Genomic DNA, 20,045 nt, shown 5'->3' on the forward strand with positions numbered 1-20,045 from the left:
GGTGCAGCAGGTGGTCAGGAAGGCTAATGGGATGCTGGCCTTCATAGCGAGGGGGATTGAATATAAAAGTAGGGAGGTCTTGCTGCAGCTGTGTAGGGCATTGGTGAGGCCGCAGCTGGAGTACTGTGTGCAGTTTTGGTCGCCGCACTTACGCAAGGATATTTTGGCCTTGGAGGGAGTGCAGAGGAGGTTTACTAGGCTGATACCGGAGTTGAGGGGGTTGAACTATGAGGAGAGGCTGAATAAACTAGGCTTGTACTCGTTAAGAGTTTAGAAGAATGAGGGGAGATCTCATTGAGACATATAAGATGATGAATGGGATGGATAGGATAGAGGTGGAGAGGCTCTTCCTGCTCAGAAAGGATAGTAGGACTAGGGGGCACAGCCTCAAGATAAAGGGGGGGCAGTTTAGAACGGAGTTGAGGAGGAACTTCTTCACTCAAAGGGTGGTGAATCTCTGGAATTCCCTGCCCGTTGAGGTGGTGGAGGCTGCCTCGCTAAATATTTTTAAGACGCGGGTTGATGGGTTTTTGATAAGCGAGGGGATTAAGGGTTATGGGGAGAGGGCGGGAATGTGGAACTGAGCCACGACAGATCAGCCATGATCTTATTGAATGGCGGGGCAGGCTCGAAGGGCTGGATGGCCTACTCCTGCTACTATTTCTTATGTTCTTATGTTATGTTCTTATGTACTTCCTGCTCGGACCACTTGTAAGTCTATCCCCTTCATGGTGACCCACCTATATACTTCTGTGATCCATCCACAAACAGGGTCTCCTCCAGGGGCACCTCCTTTATTCTACTTTCCTCTGCTCCCTCATCTACATTCCCACATGTATGTGATCTTCCTTCACCTAACCTTCCTTCGGCGGCGTTCTCTCTCATGTCTCATACAATGGTGATGCTGGGGCGGAGGAGCACTGCCTCCCACTTCGCCCTTCTCATTGGCTCAGCCAATTTAGCAAATTCTGGCATAAAGTTGCAGCTATAATTAAATAATCCTAAAACCTTCCTTACTCCTCGGACAGTCACCAGCCTAGGCATTTGCTGTATGGAGGCTTTCCTGTCCATGAGCATCTCCTTGGTCTCTTGGGATATTAAATGTCCCAGATATAACACCTGTGTCTTTCCTATTTGGACCTTTTTTGCATTTGCCTTTAACCCTTGATCTTCTAAGTGCTTCAAGATCGAGTATAATGCTGTCTGATGGTCTGCTTTAGTTTCAGAGGGTATCAAAATATTGTCTGCACACTTTAAGATTGTGTTCCCTTTCGGGAGTTCCAATTATTCTAGAAATTGCTCATTGCTTAGCGAAATATGACCAGGCTATTATGGAATCCCTGTGGGAGTCTAGTCCATGTGTACTGCTTATTGCCTACTGTGAAGACAAATTTATCCTATGAGTTAAAGTTCAAGGGGATGGACCAGAACGTGTTAGCTATATCTTGTGGGACGATGATGATACCAAAATTTGGTATTTGCATTCCAGGGCTGGAGTTTTCCCAGTGACGCTAGGATCTGATGTCTTTTCCCTGGTGTGAAGGTTTTAAATCAGTCAGTGGGATTATTTACTGTTCCTCCCCTCAATACCGGAGCAAGGTCGCAGACCACCTCCTCAGTATCAAAGTCGCCCCCAAGGCGCTGTGAGTTTCACAGTCATACTGCTGGGGTAGGGAGGTAATGTCCCCCAACAGTAGTCTTCTAACACTTGGTTTTGTTTCTCCAGTTCCCTTACTCTGAATTCTAATTCCCTAATCTTTTTTTAATCTTCACTTCTTAGTGCAGGTGACTACTTGCTTAATTAGTCCAGCTAACTGATGTATGAACAATACTCCTATCTTCTTTGTCTGGTTTCTCTTTCTAACTCTCTAATCTGTGATTCCGATGTTTTAATTCTCTCTTTGTCATCAGCCCATTTTTTTTACCTGTTGAATTAATCTGGTCAATTGGTGAACTAAGAGAACTCCAATTTTTTGAGTTTTTTTTCCAACCATTTCCATTGTTGGTCTAGCAGGTGAGATGGATCCCACCCCCCTTTCCTCATCTGTTTAATGAATTTGTCCCTCTCCATCATATATTCGATTATCAGGGATCCTGGGCGTCCCCACTGTTCTTGTCCTGCCATAACACCGATAAGTTTATACTCATCACCTGGAGTCCTCTATTCTCCTTTCTCACTCTCCCACTCCTAGGTCACTCTTATCAGATCCGGTGATACCTGTCAGGGATGATCAGTGCCCTCCATACCACCGCTTACACTCGCGAGCCTACACCCTTAAGCTCATACTACCAAGTCGGCTTTTCCTTCTACTCCAACAGATTCTTTCTTACTCACATCTGAACATCACACCCCAGGCATCTTTCTCCAGCCTTCTCACCCATTTCAAAATCCTGACCTTCGCGTGGGGGGAGCTACCCCTCTTAACAACCGGTCTAAGGCTGGGTGTAAAGACAGATGCCTCTTTGTCCATACATGTTCAGTTCAGACCTCTCACACACTCTCACGCTCTTTCATCACAGATGAGCACCTACTGTACTTTGATTCACTCCCTTAAGTTCAGTGATCTATTCCGGAGCTCCAGTTGTGGCCATTCAACCGGACCCGTAAACAGATCCCAGGTTTTGGCACCAATTGTTGTAGGTAAAAGATACCCCTGAGGCCAGTTGTGAGTCACGGCAGCACAGTGGTTAGCACTGCTGCTTCACAGCTCCAGGGACCTGGGTTCGATTCCTGGCTTGGGTCACTATCTGTGTGGAGTTTGCACATTCTCCTCGTCTGCGTGGGTTTCCTCTGGATGCTCCAGTTTCCTCCCACAGTCCAAAGATGTGCGGGTTACGTTGATTGGCTATGCTAAATTGACCATAGATGCATAGGTTAGAGAGGATTAGTGGGTAAAATATGTAGCAGTTGGGGGTAGGGCCTAGGTGGGATTGTGGTTGGTGCAGACGCGATGGGCTGAAGGGCCTCTCTGTACTGTAGGGTTTATTCAAACTCGACGGTAAAGCAAGTTTATTCAAATGTTTTTGGGAGATTCACCTGGTACTTAACAGCGGTTCCCCAGGCTTCTCTCCGAACACAACTTAAGAGCACATATTTATACCCCTCCAGTCACATACGCATCTTCTCATTCTCAGCAGGTTCCCAGGTTGTGGCTTATCCTCCATTGTGGGAACATGGCTGCCTCGGCGTCTCTTTGTGGTTATCTCAAGGACGCAATTGTCGGTGGTGTAATTAGCCCTTAGCTAACATACAGGCTGGCAAAACAAATTTATGTTCATAAGTTGTATAGCATATAATATGTTGGTACATGACACATAAGCAGTACATAACGAATATATATGAATATATTGTGGCATGCAAGCTTCACTATGTTAGGCAGAAGTCCACAATGTTAAAGACACAAACATAGATACAAGCTAGGTCAGCTACATTTCTGAATGGACTATCATAAACTTGTGTACAACAGCAAGGACAGCTGCAGTCTCTTTATCTGGGACACACGAAAACAAGTCCAGAACAAATCTTACAATACTATTTTTACCAATCTCCAAGCATTACAAAGTTCATTAACCCATTCCCTACTACAAATGCAAAAAAACCTTCAGCATCCCTTTCTTTAGAATTCTGCACTATTTTTGCTGCCAGTCGCCAACTGTGGTTGACCTCGGCAGAGCTGAACGTAGAGTCATTCAGACTCTCAATGTTGGCTCTGCTCTCTCTCCACAGATGCTGTCAGACCTGCTGAGTTTCTCTAGTATTTTCTGTTTTGTTTGGTTTTCCTGGTTGCAATGTCTAAACCTTTTATTATCCTTTGGTTATTTTAACTTTTTCAAGCAGTGTTGCTTCAAACGTTCTTTAAAAAAATGAGCTAAAGACAGTGCACACTCCATATTGCAAATCGCTTCAATAGTACTTTATTCACTGTAGCACTTCTGGATAATCCCAAGGATGTGGAAGGCACTTTAGAAATGCAAGTTTGTTTTCTCTTGTCGCATGGGAAGTTTCATGTTTAGTCCATAGTTTTGTTTACTGCCAGTGTCCTGGGCTGGGAAAGGATTCAGTTCAGGTATTTCATTCTTCACAAATGTCCCAAGTCTCCAGCAACTCCTTTGAACTATCTATACCTATATCTAGTGGGGTCAGGTTTCAGCTGAAGCCTTTTATAATCAAATAACCCATTGACATGCCCCATTTAGGCTGAAATGCTACAAATCCATCCACGGAGAGGATGCCGACAGTAGGTGTCCATACTGGTAGATGAGAGCCTGTTGCAAGCGTACAACTAGATGATGTGAGAGATTACTGAACTTGTATATAAAACGGAAAACCCTTGAAGTAATAAAGTATCCTTGAGCACAATCACACATGGTCTTGGGTTTGGCTTCTATTTAGGATATCTCTCTGTCATGGCAGGCATGCTTTCACGTGCCTCAGACTTGGAATTCTCCCTCTTCCTATTTTCCCTCTTTCTTCCCCCACCCCAGCATTTTATGTGGCTCAGTGTCAGATTTTGTTTGATAATGTTCCTGTGATGTGGCTTGGGATGTTTTAGTATTTCTTCAACAGTGTATTGCAAACCCACAAACACTGCCACCCAGAAGGACATGGGCATCACCAGCTGCAAACTCCATCCATACTTAGAACAATGTTAGTATTCCATCACTATCACTGACTCAAGATCTGGAACTCCCTTCTGAATGACACCAAGGGTCTACCTAGACCACAGAGACTGCTGCATTTCAAGAAGGCAGCTCACCACCACCACCACCACAAGTGCGTTTAGGGATGTACAGTAAGTGCTGCCCTTGTCAGCAACACTTGCATCACATGAATGAATAAATATAACTGTTGAGCTCTGGCACTATTCATTTAATCCTTTTATTTATCCTGATGCACACCCCGTCATTATCTAATCATAGAGAATATACTCTATGCTATCCTGGTTAAGTTGGGGTGACGGGGAGCTGAGCAACATGAAGAAAATCCTCATTTGATCAGGGTGGTTGCAGACTGTGAGACATTAATTGGTAAAATGGAAATACTTCAATAAAAACATTTTTAAAACCTATCAATAGTGCTGTATAAATACAAATTATATTTATAATTTGTTTTATCAATTATTTGCATTACGAAGTCAAAGTGCAATATTGTACATTAATTGTGTTTTCCCAATGTTATTGTGGCATCCAAAAGTTTGTTTATTGCATGACTCATTCAACATGGAACTTAAGTTATGTTTGTAACCAAAAGCTGTCTTTGTTGCACTGACCTTAGGTACGTTTCTCACGTCCTGAGAGTGAGCAAGCTCGACAGCGTCGTATTCAGTCTTATGAGTTCCTGCAGAAGAAACAGGCAGAAGAACCCTGGCATCACCTTCATTACAGTGGTGTGAAGGTATGTTCAATGACAAGCCACTGAAAGACTTATAGTCACTCCATCCTCTCAGCATGGAAATGGAGCAGTGTCTGATTATCTTTCTTATTGCTAAAAGCTCGTCACAGCTTTTTGCCTTGCACTTGTCAGGACAATCACAAGAATACCAATACATTGATATTCTTGCAATTGTCCTGATGAGTGCAAGATGAAAAGCTTCAACAAAATGTCTTTTTTTCAGCAATACTCAAGTTCTGTACTACCAAATTACTATTTGGAAATCTTTCAATTAAAAGCCTAATTCCCCCATGCTTCGATTTTATTTTGCGCAATTTAATTTGGGATGTTCTAATCGCTTAAACGCAATTTTGTTTTATTTTAAGGATGTGCCGATAATAATGCACAGGAAATTGAATTCTGCCGCAGATTCCCCATTTCTTTTTGTTCTGAGTGATTTCTCTTGGCTTCCTGAATGTGTTAGTTTTGCTTGTCTCTGTTTGCTAAACTTTTGTTCCTTAATCCTTTGAAATTGTTCAAGTTTGACAATGGTGGATGTATTTGGCACTTAACAGTCAGCAGCCTGCACCTCTTTGGTACAAGAGTGGCTGGGGGAAGTCCATTCAATGTGGGATTGTAACTCCCATTTCCAATCCCTTTAAAACAAAAATTTGGATGAGAACTTGAAACATTTATGGACAAAATGCCATCATTGTTGATGGAATGGTAGAATTTTCTGGGGTCTGGGATTGGGAAAGTAGCAGCACCAGAAACTTGTGGGACGGATTCCTCTGTTGTCATTCCTGGGAGGTAAATTTTAAAATCAAAGGAACCCAGGTTACTGTTGCTCACCATTCCAGTTCCACCATGTGGATGGGGTTAGTTGCTCTCTTGTTGGCAATAGAATAAGAGGACGATTTGATAACTTCAACTTCCAATGCATGTACAATTCAGACTCACTTTTGAATAAATTCTATAAGATAATTATGAAACAGAGGTACGCACCAAAGAGTGTAAAGATTTAATGGATGGTGCGATTGCAAGTAGTTACTTTGTTTTGGAGTGAAACAAGAACACTGGCACAGACTAGTTGAACCAAAGGGCCTGTTTCTGCACTGTTTATTCTACAAATAGTTGCATGTAAACTGGATATTGCTCTGTTAGAATATGATTGCTAATTGTTGTTCATCTACCTTTCGCTGTTCATTTTTCCTGCATTAGGAAACCAGTTGTTTTGATCTGTTTTAGGAACGATGTCCATATTAAATTCCTGAAGTTATTTTAACTATGTACGATAAATGTTTAAAATGGGCACTGATGTATGCTAAATTTAAAGAAGGTCAACTCCTGCTCCCCATAAGCGTTCCATAATTGTGTTTTCTGTGAAACGGTTAAATATAGAAAAAAAGTTTTGTTAGTACATTCCAGTGTTTTTAATGGGGTGGTCTCTGTTATATTAGAACTGGACACAAGAGGGCAGTGTTTCCTGTGTCTGTCATAGGCACAAGGTAGGAACTTTCACAACACCAGATTAAGGTCCAACAGGCTTATTTGGTAGCAAACACCACTAACTTTCGGAATGCTGCTCTGTCAGGTGAGTGGGACCTGGTGTTGTGAGACTGCTTACTGTGTTTACCCCAGTCCGACACTGGCATCTCCACATCATGGGCATAAGGTGGCAGTGTGTTTCTGTGTACGATGGGATTACTGATGATGTCTATGTTGTGTATACAGGACAGCCGGTCTGAGCACGAGCGACAATATCTTTTCAGTCAGCTGGCTGGCATGGTGGAGACAAGCGAGTTAACAAAATCCCCAAGGTATGAGCTGGGCGTCTCGGAAGATCATTTTACTGCACTTACAGATGGTATTGTTTTATCACAGACTCTTATGTCCAAACACACTTGTGAACACTGAAAATCAGAAATAAAAACAGAAAATGTTGGATACACTCAGCAGGTCAGGAAGCATCATTAGTGAGAGAGATAGAGTTGATGTTTCTGATCAGTGACCTTTAATCAGAACTGGGGGAAGTGGGCGACATAGCAGGTTTTAAACAAATGCAGAGGCATAAAAGGGTGGGAGGGAGCAAAGAACAGGAAGTTAAACCTTTGGCTGGAAGGCAGATGTATTAAAAGGCAAAAGGACACGGTGATAATGGGAGGAAACATGGGTGTAAACAAGTTAAAAAGCAACAGCAGAATCATTGCCAACACCTACGTCTGAATAAATTGTAACAGTAGTTATGATCTGAGTGTTGAAGTTGGATAATTGTAAAGTGACTGATCAAAAGAGGAGGTGCTGTTCCTCATGCTTATATTGAGTTTCAGTGGAAAGATGTCAGAGTGAGGATGGAGAATGACCATGTTTTTGGGTGGTGTTTTAATTGACATGTAACCTATTTCCAACAATGGGTGGTACCTGCTAATCTAAAAAAAATCCAAATTTTGTTCTGATCTTTTAACACTTTGAGATGTTATTAGACAATTTGAGGGGTTCTGATCACATAAACTGATGGTGGTTTGTCAAATTGCCCAATTCCTGAGTTTCTAAAACAACTGTGAATACAGTGGTGGGCACGTATTGTTCCTCTTGCCAGTTCCACCTCCCCAACTCAGAAGTGCTGAAAATTGCAGAAAGTAACACGTATCATGATTTCCACACTTGAAGCTCACTGCTATAGGGAGGAGGGAGCTGGCAAGTGTCACATTGCAGGAGGCTGAAGATTGGAGGGAACAGCTCTTTCTACTATTTTCTTTAGTATATCTCGGATAACCTGGCAGCAGGTACAGTGTATGTGATACAAGACCTGGGAAGAGCTGGGGTAGAAAATTCATTACCCCCCAAACCAACCCAACAAATAAACCAAATAAATCACTTTCTTGTTACCTGATTCATAATGCTACATTGCGAACCAAGCTGTAACACGTGGCTGTGGTTGAGATTGATTGAGCTACCTTTTTTTTGTGTTTGATTCCTCCTGCTCTTGCTGCAGTTGCAGTCTCAGAGCCTGAGAAAGCCTCATCTAACTTGGGATGTTAAAACAAGGCCTTGTCAGCACTCGGGGTGGAGAGTTCTTCCCATTTCCTGGTCAATATTTATCCCTTAACAACATCACATACTATAATATCCTAGTCATAAGAACATAAGAAATAGGAGCAGGAGTAGGCCATTTAGCCCTTCGAGCCTGCCCCGCCATTCAATAAGATCATGGCTGATCTGTTGTGGCTCAGTTCCACTTTCCCGCCCTCTCCCCATAACCCTTAATCCCCTCTCTTATCAAGAACCCATCAACCCGCTTCTTAAAAATATTTAGCGAGGCAGCCTCCACCACTTCAACGGGCAGAGAATTCCAGAGATTCACCACCCTTTGAGTGAAGAAGTTCCTCCTCAACTCCGTTCTAAACCGCCTCCCCTTTATCTTGAGGCTGTGCCCCCTAGTCCTACTGTCTTTTTTGAGCGGGAAGAGTCTCTCCACCTCTATCCTATCCATCCCATTCATCATCTTGTACGTCTCAATGAGATCTCCCCTCATTCTTCTAAACTCTAACGAGTACAAGCCTAGTTTATTCAGCCTCTCCTCATAGCTCAATCCCCCTCAACTCCGGTATCAGCCTAGTAAACCTCCTCTGCACTCCCTCCAGGGCCAAAATTACCACATCATTACCACATCACTTTGTTTGTGAGAGCTTGTTGTGCACAAATTGGCTGCCACATTGTCTATATTGTAAAAATGGCCACACTTTAATTGGCTGTAAAATACTTTGGGATATATTGTGCTAATGAAAGATGCTATATATTAATGCACTTTCTGGATAGTTGGTGTCATGACCTGCTGACTGTAGGATCACCTTATTGCTGAGCCCCATCTCCGTTCACTAGATAATGATCAGTGGCTGAGCACCTGGCTGATTCTTTTCATGAACCTTTTGAATGGTGTGAGGTTTTGCCAAAGCCCTATGTAACCCTGTTTCATGGCCCTCATGAGTATTATGGAAACCATAAAAACTGTATAGTGCAGAAAGAGGCCAGTTGGCCCATCGAGTCTGCGCTGACCACAATCCCCACCCAGGCCTTACCCCCATATCCTTACATATTTACCCACTAATCTCTCTAACCTATGCATCTCAGGACACTAAGGGGGAATTTTAGCAAAGTGAATCAACCTAACCCACATATCTTTGGACTGTGGGAGGAAACTGGAGCACCTGGAGGAAACCCAAGCAGACACGAGAGAACATGCAAATTCCACACAGTGACCCAAGTCGGGAATTGAACCCAGGTCCCTGGAGCTGTGAAGCAGCAGTGCTAACCACTGTGCTACCATGCTGCCAGGACCTTGTTTGCTTTGCTTGTTGGCTGGACCTGGATCCTTTAGAGAATATCCATTCCTTAGGCCATTTTCCATTTTGATCATTTAACATAGCCTACCCACATTACACTTCTGAAATTGTACTCCATTGCAAACCAGCACCACCTTATCCAATTTTCGGTTCATCTTGGAAAAATATCCCTTGATTTAATCCCTTGCTTTTTTTTTAGAAATGAGTAGATGAATCTGCCTGATTGACCATCCACTAATTTTTTAATCTGGACCAGATTTGACAAACATGGCTTCTACACTCTAAAGCCTTGTTGAGAATCTAAAGCAAAATGTATTTATTAGTCAAAAGTAAGGCTTACATTAACACTGCAACAATTTTATTGCAAAATTCCTCTGGCTGCCACAATCCAGTGCCTGTTCAGGTGACTGCACCTAACCAGCACATCTTTCAGAATGTGAGAAGAAACCGGAGCACCAGGAGGAAACCCATATAGAAATGGGGAGAATGTGCAAACTCCACGCAGACTGTGACTCAAGCCGGGAATTGAACTTGGGTCTCTGGGGCAGTGAAGCAGTAGTGCTAACCATTGTGCTACCGTGGCACCCTAATCTCCTGATCAAGCCCAGGTATTTGAGAACTGTTGTATTAAATGGGAATCTTTCCTTTTCATAGTGTTTCCTCTCTCTCTGCAGTGAGTATTTGTCCATGTTGATGCCTCCAGTTGAAGAAGAGGAATTGTAAGTTGTAAATTTCTTTGCATCTTAGACCTGATGGCTTAAGCCCAAATTGGAATGTAATGCAAGCTTTGTTGAAGAGCTCTAGCTGTTTTCTATTAATCTGAGATTGCACTTCCTTGCGGGTAAAGCTGTTCGGAGTTTCATCGGCATTGTTTTTTTTTAAGGAAGGTGCCTCTGGCCCCCAGCAATGTGCTGTCTATGGCTCAGCTACGGACTCTTCCTCTGGCTGATCAAGTGAGGACCCTGATGAAGAACGGTGAGTGGTTTGCAACTGTCTGCTGATGAGGTTCTTTTCTTGTATTTCCCCGAACGCTCGTCGACAGTCCCTCCTGTCTTCTACCCTCTGTAAAATTGAACTTATCTAAAGCTCTGCTGCCTGTGTCCTAACTTGCTCAAACTATTCACCCATCACCCCCTGTTCACTGGCCTATATTGGTTTCCTGTCAAGTGTCATCTCAAATCTAGATCTTTTTGTTCTTATCAAATCCCTCCATGGCCTCACCTTTTTCTCTTTCTGTCATCGTCTACCCTACAGTACTCCAAGAACTCTGCATTCTTCTAATTCAGGCCTTTTGTACATTGCCCATTTTAATTCTTCCACTGTTGGTGGCCTTTAGCTACCACAGCCCTAAGATTTGAAATTCCCTCCCCAAACCTCTTCTCTCCTCCGTTGGTTTTTTAAATCTTACCTCATTGACAAAGCTGTCTACTATCTCCTCAAGTGGCCCAATATCGCATTTTGTGTGATAATGCTGCTGTGAAGAACCTTGGGATCTAAGTACACCATGTAAATGAAAGTTGTTGCAGTATTGAGCATTGGCAGCAATTTTTGCTGTCCTGGCATGGATCCAGCTTACTGAGGACACATATTTGGACATCACAGGAATTCTCCCAGCGGGGGAGATTGTGTGCGCTGGGAGCATGTATTTTATAAAATTCACCCTGTGCTCTATTTGAGCTTTGCCTAAGCAATACAAGCTTTGCCTTTTGTATAAGTACACTAGTAACTTGCCTATAACACTGTTCCCAGTAAGTTGAGTACGAGGTGTTTTAAATGTACAAGGTGAGGAAAAAGTTAATTGCTTCTTATCAGCTTCTTTGTTTTTTTTCCCCCGCAGTAAAAGTTGTGCAGTTTGCAAACCTGATGGGTCTTCTGGGATCGGGAGTAGATTCCACAGCCGTCCTACGTTGTATTCAACAAGTGGCCATGTTAGTTCAGGGATGCTGGGTCGTTAAAAGGTACATGCTGAAGATACTATTTTTAGTTAATGTGAGATTTCTTTAAATGTTTGTAGCTGACCAAACATGATGATCGTTAAATCCAAATCTATCAATCGAGGAGAGGAATTTTAAATTAATATTTTACTGCCTCCAGTTATCTTTATTCTCCCTCTTACCCTCATATTAAGTTCTTTCACTTCCAGTGAAATGTTTTACTGATGCCGAGTGCAATAGTTTGAAGTTCTGATCCTGTCCATAAATATTTTCAGCTTAACAACTTTATTGATACCGTTGATGAGGTTGTAAATTTAACTACAAGCGCGGGGTTTTTCCAGCATTTCTTTAATGTAGAGAGAGAGGCTTCTGCCAGCCACTAAACCTTTCCAGACTCCAGGTTGTCCTTGTGACTGTTTTACAACCTGTGTTAGTGCGGTTTTCCCATTTGTAATGGTCTGTTGGTTTTCATGGTGTCTCCTAACATGGTGTCTGATACACTGACACTTCATCTGACAGTCTGCTAAATATAGTACTTTATCGCTTTCACTTAAAAGCTTCCTTTAACAATCGTTGATGCATTTCATCTGCCATGGTCAATCTTTAAACTTAAAAATTACTATATTGAAGGGTGAAACTATAACACAGTTAAAATAACTTGCGCAACATATTTTGAACTGAAACATGGTATCTTGAGTTATGTGACTGAAGGTCCCCTGGGAATGAGTTTCATGGAGGCAATGTCACTATTCTGTGGTTAACAATCTCTTCAGAGTCACTGGGCTTCCTCTACAGTCTGCACCTTCCTCCCCAACTTACTCCAACTTGCTACTGCTTTTCACCTTTAAAGTTCCCAACCCAAAAAGTAATTTTGCACGAGGTTTTAGCTTCACTATATACCAGTACAAACATGTATGTACATATGAATTAGAAGGAGGCCATTCAGCCCCTCAAGCCTGCCTAGCCATTGCATCACCATGACTGATCTAATGGTAGACTTGACTTTTCTGTTTACTCCCTATACCCTTTAACTGCCATGTCAGTCAAGGTCCTTATCTAATGCACCTTATAAATATTCAGTGCCCTGCTCCCATTGCTCTCAGCAAGTGAGAATTCCACAGACTTAACCCTCTCAGAGGAAAATAAAATTCTCCTCATCTCTGTCTTGAGAGATCCCTTATTTTTAAACTGTGCTCCCTAGTCTTAGTCTCTCCCATAATGTCCCTGTGTCAGGTTCTTCCATTTGAAACTGAGATATTTATCACACCTGAAATGCAAGCTGTCGGGAACAGATCTGCAGTGTATGTGGTTAAATCCCTGGAAACCTTTACTACATTATCAATATAGTTATGGGGACCTTTGCAAAGCACAAAGAAAGCTGGCTGCAGATCATCTGGTCGACACGGTGGCACAGTGGTTAACACTGCTGCCAGGGACCTGGGTTCAGCTCTGGTCTTTGGTAACCGTGTGGACTTTGCATATTCTCCCCATGTCTGAGTGGTTTTCCCCACTGCTCCGGTTTCCCCTCTCAGTACAAATGTTAGATGGATCAGCCATGCTAAATTACCCCTTAGTGTCCAAAGATATGTAAGTTAATGGAATTAGTGGAATAAGTGTGTGGGGTTACAAGGATAGGGTAAGTGGTAGGCCTGGGTAAGATGTTTTGTTGGAGAGTTGGTATAGACTGGATGGGCCAAATGATGATCATCTACACTGTAGCGATCCTATGAATTGCAGTTGGGAGTAAGATCTCCTCTGCCTTTTAATCATCCACAATCCTAACCATCAGCATCAAGATGGCAGCTGTAAACACACACAGACATGACACACCTCCACCCCCCTTGTTCTGGATACTTTCTTCAGCCAAAGGAAGTAGTTTCTACTTACTGTATTATTGATTACTCATCTTAAAAATGTCAATTAGGTCTCCCCTTAATCTCCTAAAGAATATATGTCCAGTCTATGTAACCTATTCTCATAAACCTGTCTTTGTTTCTGATGCTCTTGTGTGTAAAGGAGTCTGATATCTTTGGGCTCTGGTTCACAATCTGAGAGCTCGAGATTGAAATTTGTTGATTCCATTGCTCAGGCTGATTGTGAAGAGAAGGGATCTATCTAATTCACAGCATGGTTTAGTTCAATGAATATTTTTGATAAGTGTATATGTATATATTTTTTCACACAATTAAGTAACCAGCAACTGTCCTTGAACAGCGATGTGTTGTATCCAAAGGACAGCTGCAGCCCGCACAGTGGAGTTGCTGCTGAAGTGCTGTGCAGAGGAAGGGACTTTGTTGTAAGTACAATAATATTACTTTTGGTTCTCCATTAATGTTGAATTAAATAGAAAGACTTGAATTTCTATGCTGTCTTTCATGACTGTAGGATGTCCCAAAGTGTTATATAGCCAATCTAGTTTTTTCTGAAATGTGGCCACTGTTCGGGTACACTAAGGGAGAATTTAACATGGCCAGTAGACTTAATCAGCATGTCTTTCAGACTGTGGGAGGAAGCTCATGCAAACAAAGGGAAAATGTGCACGCTTCCCACAGACAGTGATACAACTTGGGAATCGAACCCAGGTCCCTGGCGCTGTAAGGCAGCAGTGCTTAGGACCTCTGGTGTTTACCTGAGAGGATTTAAAGTTTCATGTGTAAAATGACATCTCTAACAGTGTGGCACTCCCTCAATGCTGCAGCAGGATTGTCGCAAAAGATTCATGGATTGAAGAGTCTGGAGTGGAGCACGAACCCACAGTCTTCTGGCTCAGAGATGAGAATTCTACAACTAAATCAAACCAGAAAGCTAATGGGTCTGGGGTTGTGACTATTAGTTGACTAATTCCTTTGCAGTTTCAGTTCTGCATTGCGTATTTTCATACAATCATAGAAACCCTACAGTGCAGAAGGAGGCCATTCGGAGGCAATCACACCCTGGCCCTTTCCCCGTGATACTACGTATTTACCCTGCTAATTCCTGGCAATTTAGCATGGCCCATCAACTTAACCCGCACATCTTTGGACTGTGGGAGGAAACCGGAGCACCTGGAGGAAACCCTTGCAGACATGGGGAGAACGTGCAACTCCACACAGACAGTGACCTGAGGCCAGCATAGAATCCAGATCTCTGGCGCTGTGAGGCAGTAATGCTAACCTCTGCTGCTGTTTTATGGAGTGGAAAACGTGGTGCAACCTCCACCAGCCCTACAACTTCTGAGATCTCTGCACTCCTTCAATTCTGGCATGTCTTCAGATTTATACATTTTATCATTGGAAGCTTTGCCTTCAGCTGCCTCATATTTGGAATCCTCTCCCTAAACCTCTCCACCTCTCTCTCTAATTTTAAAATACCTGCATTATGTTATCTTGTCAATGTTCTTGGTATCTTTTGATCATCTGGGCCAGGCTTTTCCAAGTAAAACACCTGTGGAATGAGGCTTTTATCAGTAATATATTCCTTGATTTTTCTGATTTGTAAGGCAGAAAAACAAATTGGCTGGGCTCCAGAACACTTGAATTGATTGCAGTGTGATTCTGGGTGTATTTGCTTTGTTCTATTCCTTTATGCGATTCTGTGTGTCACTGCCTAGGCCAGCACTTGTTGTCCAAGCTGGATTGTCCTTGAACTGAGTGGCTAGCTAGGCCATTTCAGGAAGCACTGAAGAGTCGGCCACATTGCTGTGGGTCTGGAGTAACATGCAGGCCAGATTGGGTATGGATGGCAAATTTCCTTCCCTAAAGGGCATTAGCTTACAACAATCAATATTGCTTCACAGTCACCATTACCAAGACTAACTTTAAGTTCTATATTTTATAAATTGAATTTAAATTCCACCAGTTGCCATGGTAGAATTTGAACCCTATAATCCCCAGAGCATTGACCTGGGCCTCTAGATTATTAGTCCAGTTTCGTACCACTACACCACACTCCCGTCTTGGTGAGTGTCTGTGGAATGTGCCCAAGCAACTGTACTCTGGCAAGCTGGTGCATAGTCACTGATATAATGTGAAGGAGACAGCAGCCAGTGAGCATAAAGCAAGCTCTCACTAATAGCAACGTGATAATGAAGAGGGGACTGAACCTTTTCTGAGCCAAGGCACTTCACAGAACCATGTGGATTAATACACAGCACAGATACTGGCCAACTGACCCTACCAGTCGATAGTGATGTTCATCCTTTGCTTGAACCACCTCCTAGTCTCCTCTTCTAATACCAAGTATTACCCCATTTCTTTTCTCTTTCATGTGATTATGAGGCCTCCCATTAAATAGAGTACAACTCGCATCAACCATTCCAGTGATGGTGAATTCCACATTGTAACCACTCTGTGAAGACATTTCTCTTCAATTTCCCATTTGATTTCCTGGTCTCATACTGATGGCTTCTTGTTTTAACACTTTCCCATAATGTTAGATCATTCTTCAGGCTTCTCTTTTCAAGAGGAAAATGGCCTGGTTTGTTTTGTCCTTTCCTGATTATAGAATCCCTACAGAAGGAGGCCATTCAGCCCATTGAGTCTGCACTGACCCCACAATCCCACCCAGGCCCTATCCCCAAAACCCCATGCATTTACTCTAGCTAGTCCCCACTGAAGGACAACTTACCATGGCCAATCCACCTAACCTGCAGATCTTTGGACTGTGGGAGGAAGCTAGAGCAACCAGAGGAAACCCACGCAGAAATAGGAGAATGTCTGTGTGGGGTATGCACGATGACCCAAGCCAGAAATCAAACTCAGGCCTGTGGTGCAGGGAGGCAACAGTGCTAACCACCATGCTGCCCCTGAAAAATATAACCTTCCATTTCTAGTTTCTAGGAAGAAGTGCTCCTTTGCACAGATGAAGAAATACTCAGGGAGGGGATGCAGTTCCTGGTGTGCTTCTCACTCGGAATTTGGTGATAAGTTATAACTGGCTATGTAACCCACCAGAGTGAATTGAGACAACATTTGAGTGTTCGCAGCTCAAATTCCTGTGCCTCATAGAGATAGGAACTGCAAAAGTTTGGACCTAATAAAAATCTATTGACCATGGCATTGTAAATGTCAGATTCATTCCCAGCACCCTTTTGGAGAAGGGAGTTCCAGATTTCCATTCCCCTTTGAAGAATTGTTTTCTGATTTCACCCCAAATGGCCTCAGCTTGAATTTTAAGATGATGCCCCTTGTTCTGGACTCTTTACTTGCCCACCCAAAGAAAATAGTATCTCTTCACTAATTCTATCAACTCCTTTCATTGTTTTAAATGCCTCGATCAGATTACCCCCCCCTCAATCTAGTTTATTTGCCACCTATCGTCCTAATGTAACTGTCTAAACCCAGCACCCCTGTGAATCTAGATTGTTAAGCATCAAATTTTAATTTGAATTGTGCTTTTTCCTTGTTTCTCCTGTTGCAGATGTGGAAGTTTACCCAGGATCTCTGGGTCGTACGGAAAGAAATAGCTGCAGTGATCAAGGTACGCAGTATGCACAGAACCATGCTCTGCCGTTACTGCTGTACTCCTGACTTTGTTTAGCTCAGTGATGTGGATAAAACTAATAGTACAGAATGTATTTACGAACCAAAATCTTCAACTGTAGTGCTTTGAAAATGTCATACTCCTTTTGTCTCACTCCCTTCCCCATGCACTCTGATGCATTCATGCTCAGACATTTGCATATACAAACACATACACTCAATATGATATGCACAACACATCCAGATCCAGAGGCAGAGATTTTAAGAAATGTTTATTTTTGACGCATTTGTTAAAACTCTAATGAGTTTTGGCATCTTTTAATAATGACTGAAAATAGCTTTATAAATCAATTGACACGTGCTAGGAGATGAGTGCATGTTATAATCAAATATTCACAATGTTTAACTTTGAGTTGTAGCTTTTCCAAGGATGAATAGAAAAGGACCATAACTTTGCAATGAGTTGGGCCATTGGCACTTTTAAATTAATACAAGTTTGCTGTTCATTGATATATGGAACCCATTCTCTTGGAGTTCCAGATTGGGTTCAAACATGTGCTGAACAGCATGTGTAACATTGACTTTATTCATTATAATGATCAAAATTTGCTTCGTAAAGTCAGGGAATGCAACCTTACCTCTGTTCATCTTTATTGACCAGCTCCCACCTGAGGATGTGAAGGACTTCCTGGAGCAAATGGCAGTTCCGCGCATCAACAAGGGCTGGGAGTTCCTGCTTCCTCCCGACGCAGAGTTTGTAAAGAAGCATCCAGATGTTGTCCAGAGGCAGCACATGCTTTGGCTGGGGATTCAGGCCAAGTAATCCATTATCTCACTAGGGGTTGGGGAAAAATGCATAGCCATCACGCTAGCTGTAAAATGTCAAACTGAGTATATTGGAGCAGGGATTGAATTGCTTGTCCAGTAACCATGCCATTGCATAGTTTTACAGTATTACTGCAAGCTGTGATGAGGGTGAGTCAGTCTTTCAATTTCTAAATACAGGAGTACTGTGTACAGTTTTGGGCGCCGTATTTACACAAGGATATTTTGGCCTTGGAGGGAGTGCAGAGGAGGTTTACTAGGCTGATGCCGGAGTTGAGGGGGTTGAGCTAGGAGGAGAGGCTGAATAAATTAGGCTTGTACTCGTTAGAGTTTAGAAGAATGAGGGGAGATCTCATTGAGACGTATAAGATGATGAATGGGATGGATAGGATAGAGGTGGAGCGACTCTTCCCACTCAGAAAGGATAGTAGGACTAGGGGGCACAGCCTCAAGATAAAGGGGGGGGGTGGTTTAGAACGGAGTTGAGGAGGAACTTCTTCACACAAAGGGTGGTGAATCTCTGGAATTCTCTGCCCGTTGAAGTGGTGGAGGCTACCTCGCTAAATATTTTTAAGACGCGGGTTGATGGGTTTTTGATAAGAGAGGGGATTAAGGGTTATGGGGAGAGGGCGGGAAAGTGGAACTGAGCCAAGACAGATCAGCCATGATCTTATTGAATGGCAGGGCAGGCTCAGAGGGCTAGTTGACCTACTCCTGCTCCTATTTCTTATGTTCTTATGACATAAAGGAAAATGCATTTAGCCTTTTGAGGAAATGGGGGTAAAAGTAAACAATAAAGGAAAGGTAAAGTCACCATAGCCCCAGATGACCATAGGCTGCACTTACCTTTGATAGGGAGAGATGACTGGTGGTGATTTAACTTAGTGACTGAAGGTTCATCACACCTCAGGCGAGGGGTAAGGGCCTTCATCGATAACCTCACCCTGTGCAGGAATTGAACCCGCACTGTCGGCATCACTAAGCAACTATTCAGCTGGCTAAACTGACCCCCTCAGACGCTTAGACAGGATCAGGGAAAGGAGCAGTTAAAATATATTGAGTTCGGGCCTTCAAGCCTGTTCTGCTGTTCAGTAAGATCATAACTGATCTTTTGCATCAGTTACACCCAATTTGATCTATTGTCAGATATGTTAGTGTGCACTGAAAAGTTTTGTTTCTTGCGCGCTATACAGACAAAGCATACCATACATAGGGAAGGAAATGTAGCGCAGAATGTAGCGTTACAGTCATAGCTAGGGTGTAAGCATAAAACAAGAGTAACAGAATTAGCGAGTATGATAGGCACAGCTTGAAAAAAGTTGCCATGCTCTGGCGCCATCTCGAATATTCCTTCCTACCCCTGTCCCCGTATTCTTAGTTCCTAGTATCCATAAATTTATTGATCTCTATCTTGTATGTACTCAACATGGAACATCCTTAACTCTGGGTAGAGAATTCCAAAGATTCACAATCCTCTGAAGAAATTTCTCCTTATCTCAGACCTATGCAGCCAATTCCATAATCTGAGACTATTGTTCTCTCCCCAGTCAGGAAAACACCCTGTCAGCATCCATCTTATCAAACCCTCCAAGAATTGTAGAATTTTCAATGTGGTAAACATTGTTTCAAGGGGCTACTGTACGACCTTTGCAACTTTAATTTTTGAGCCTCCCTCACTGACTCTAAGTCACATTTCCAGCTCAGTGGATTGCCTGCTAAGTGCTGCCAATGACTCACTTCTGCTGATTACCGGAAGGAGCAGAAGTGCCAAAAGTCACTCGCTGTCTGCCTTTATTTTTATTATTTCTCCTTGCTGTCTGAAACCACCAAGTCATTGCTGCTGAATCCTTCCCTCCTTGTGATAACACAAAGCTCCATCCTACTCAGCACATTAAGTCCCTTTGCACTGTTTTCCCTTTGCACTGTACCAAGGTGATGCTGTTTCTATGGTAACAGCATAATTCTGCGGCTAAGCTGTTAATGTGATCAGACTGACTGTCTGTCACTCCACCCTAACTAAGTCTTTAGCATGTTACTACTTGATTCTGCATACTTCAAATTATTGCACTGTGTAATTCTCTTAAAACTCATCGTCCTTGTTTCCATTCATTCC

At 42.8% G+C, this 20,045-nt stretch overlaps 1 protein-coding gene across 4 annotated transcripts in view; it reads left to right on the forward strand.

Moving 5' to 3' along the window:
- Positions 1–20,045, forward strand: part of polr3e (polymerase (RNA) III (DNA directed) polypeptide E) — a 70,577-nt gene that overhangs the window by 25,849 nt on the left and 24,683 nt on the right. For all 4 annotated transcript variants that reach the window (XM_080206787.1, XM_080206785.1, XM_080206788.1 and 1 more), the window contains 8 exons: positions 5,276–5,395; positions 7,106–7,191; positions 10,389–10,433; positions 10,598–10,689; positions 11,552–11,672; positions 13,863–13,944; positions 17,046–17,105; positions 17,769–17,926. In XM_080206787.1, coding sequence (XP_080062913.1) covers positions 5,276–5,395; positions 7,106–7,191; positions 10,389–10,433; positions 10,598–10,689; positions 11,552–11,672; positions 13,863–13,944; positions 17,046–17,105; positions 17,769–17,926 — 764 coding nt within the window. The remainder of the gene's footprint in view (positions 1–5,275; positions 5,396–7,105; positions 7,192–10,388; positions 10,434–10,597; positions 10,690–11,551; positions 11,673–13,862; positions 13,945–17,045; positions 17,106–17,768; positions 17,927–20,045) is intronic.

This window comes from Carcharhinus amblyrhynchos, chromosome 18 (genome assembly GCF_965287045.1).
Source record: "Carcharhinus amblyrhynchos chromosome 18, sCarAmb.v2.hapA, whole genome shotgun sequence".
NCBI lineage: Eukaryota > Metazoa > Chordata > Chondrichthyes > Carcharhiniformes > Carcharhinidae > Carcharhinus > Carcharhinus amblyrhynchos.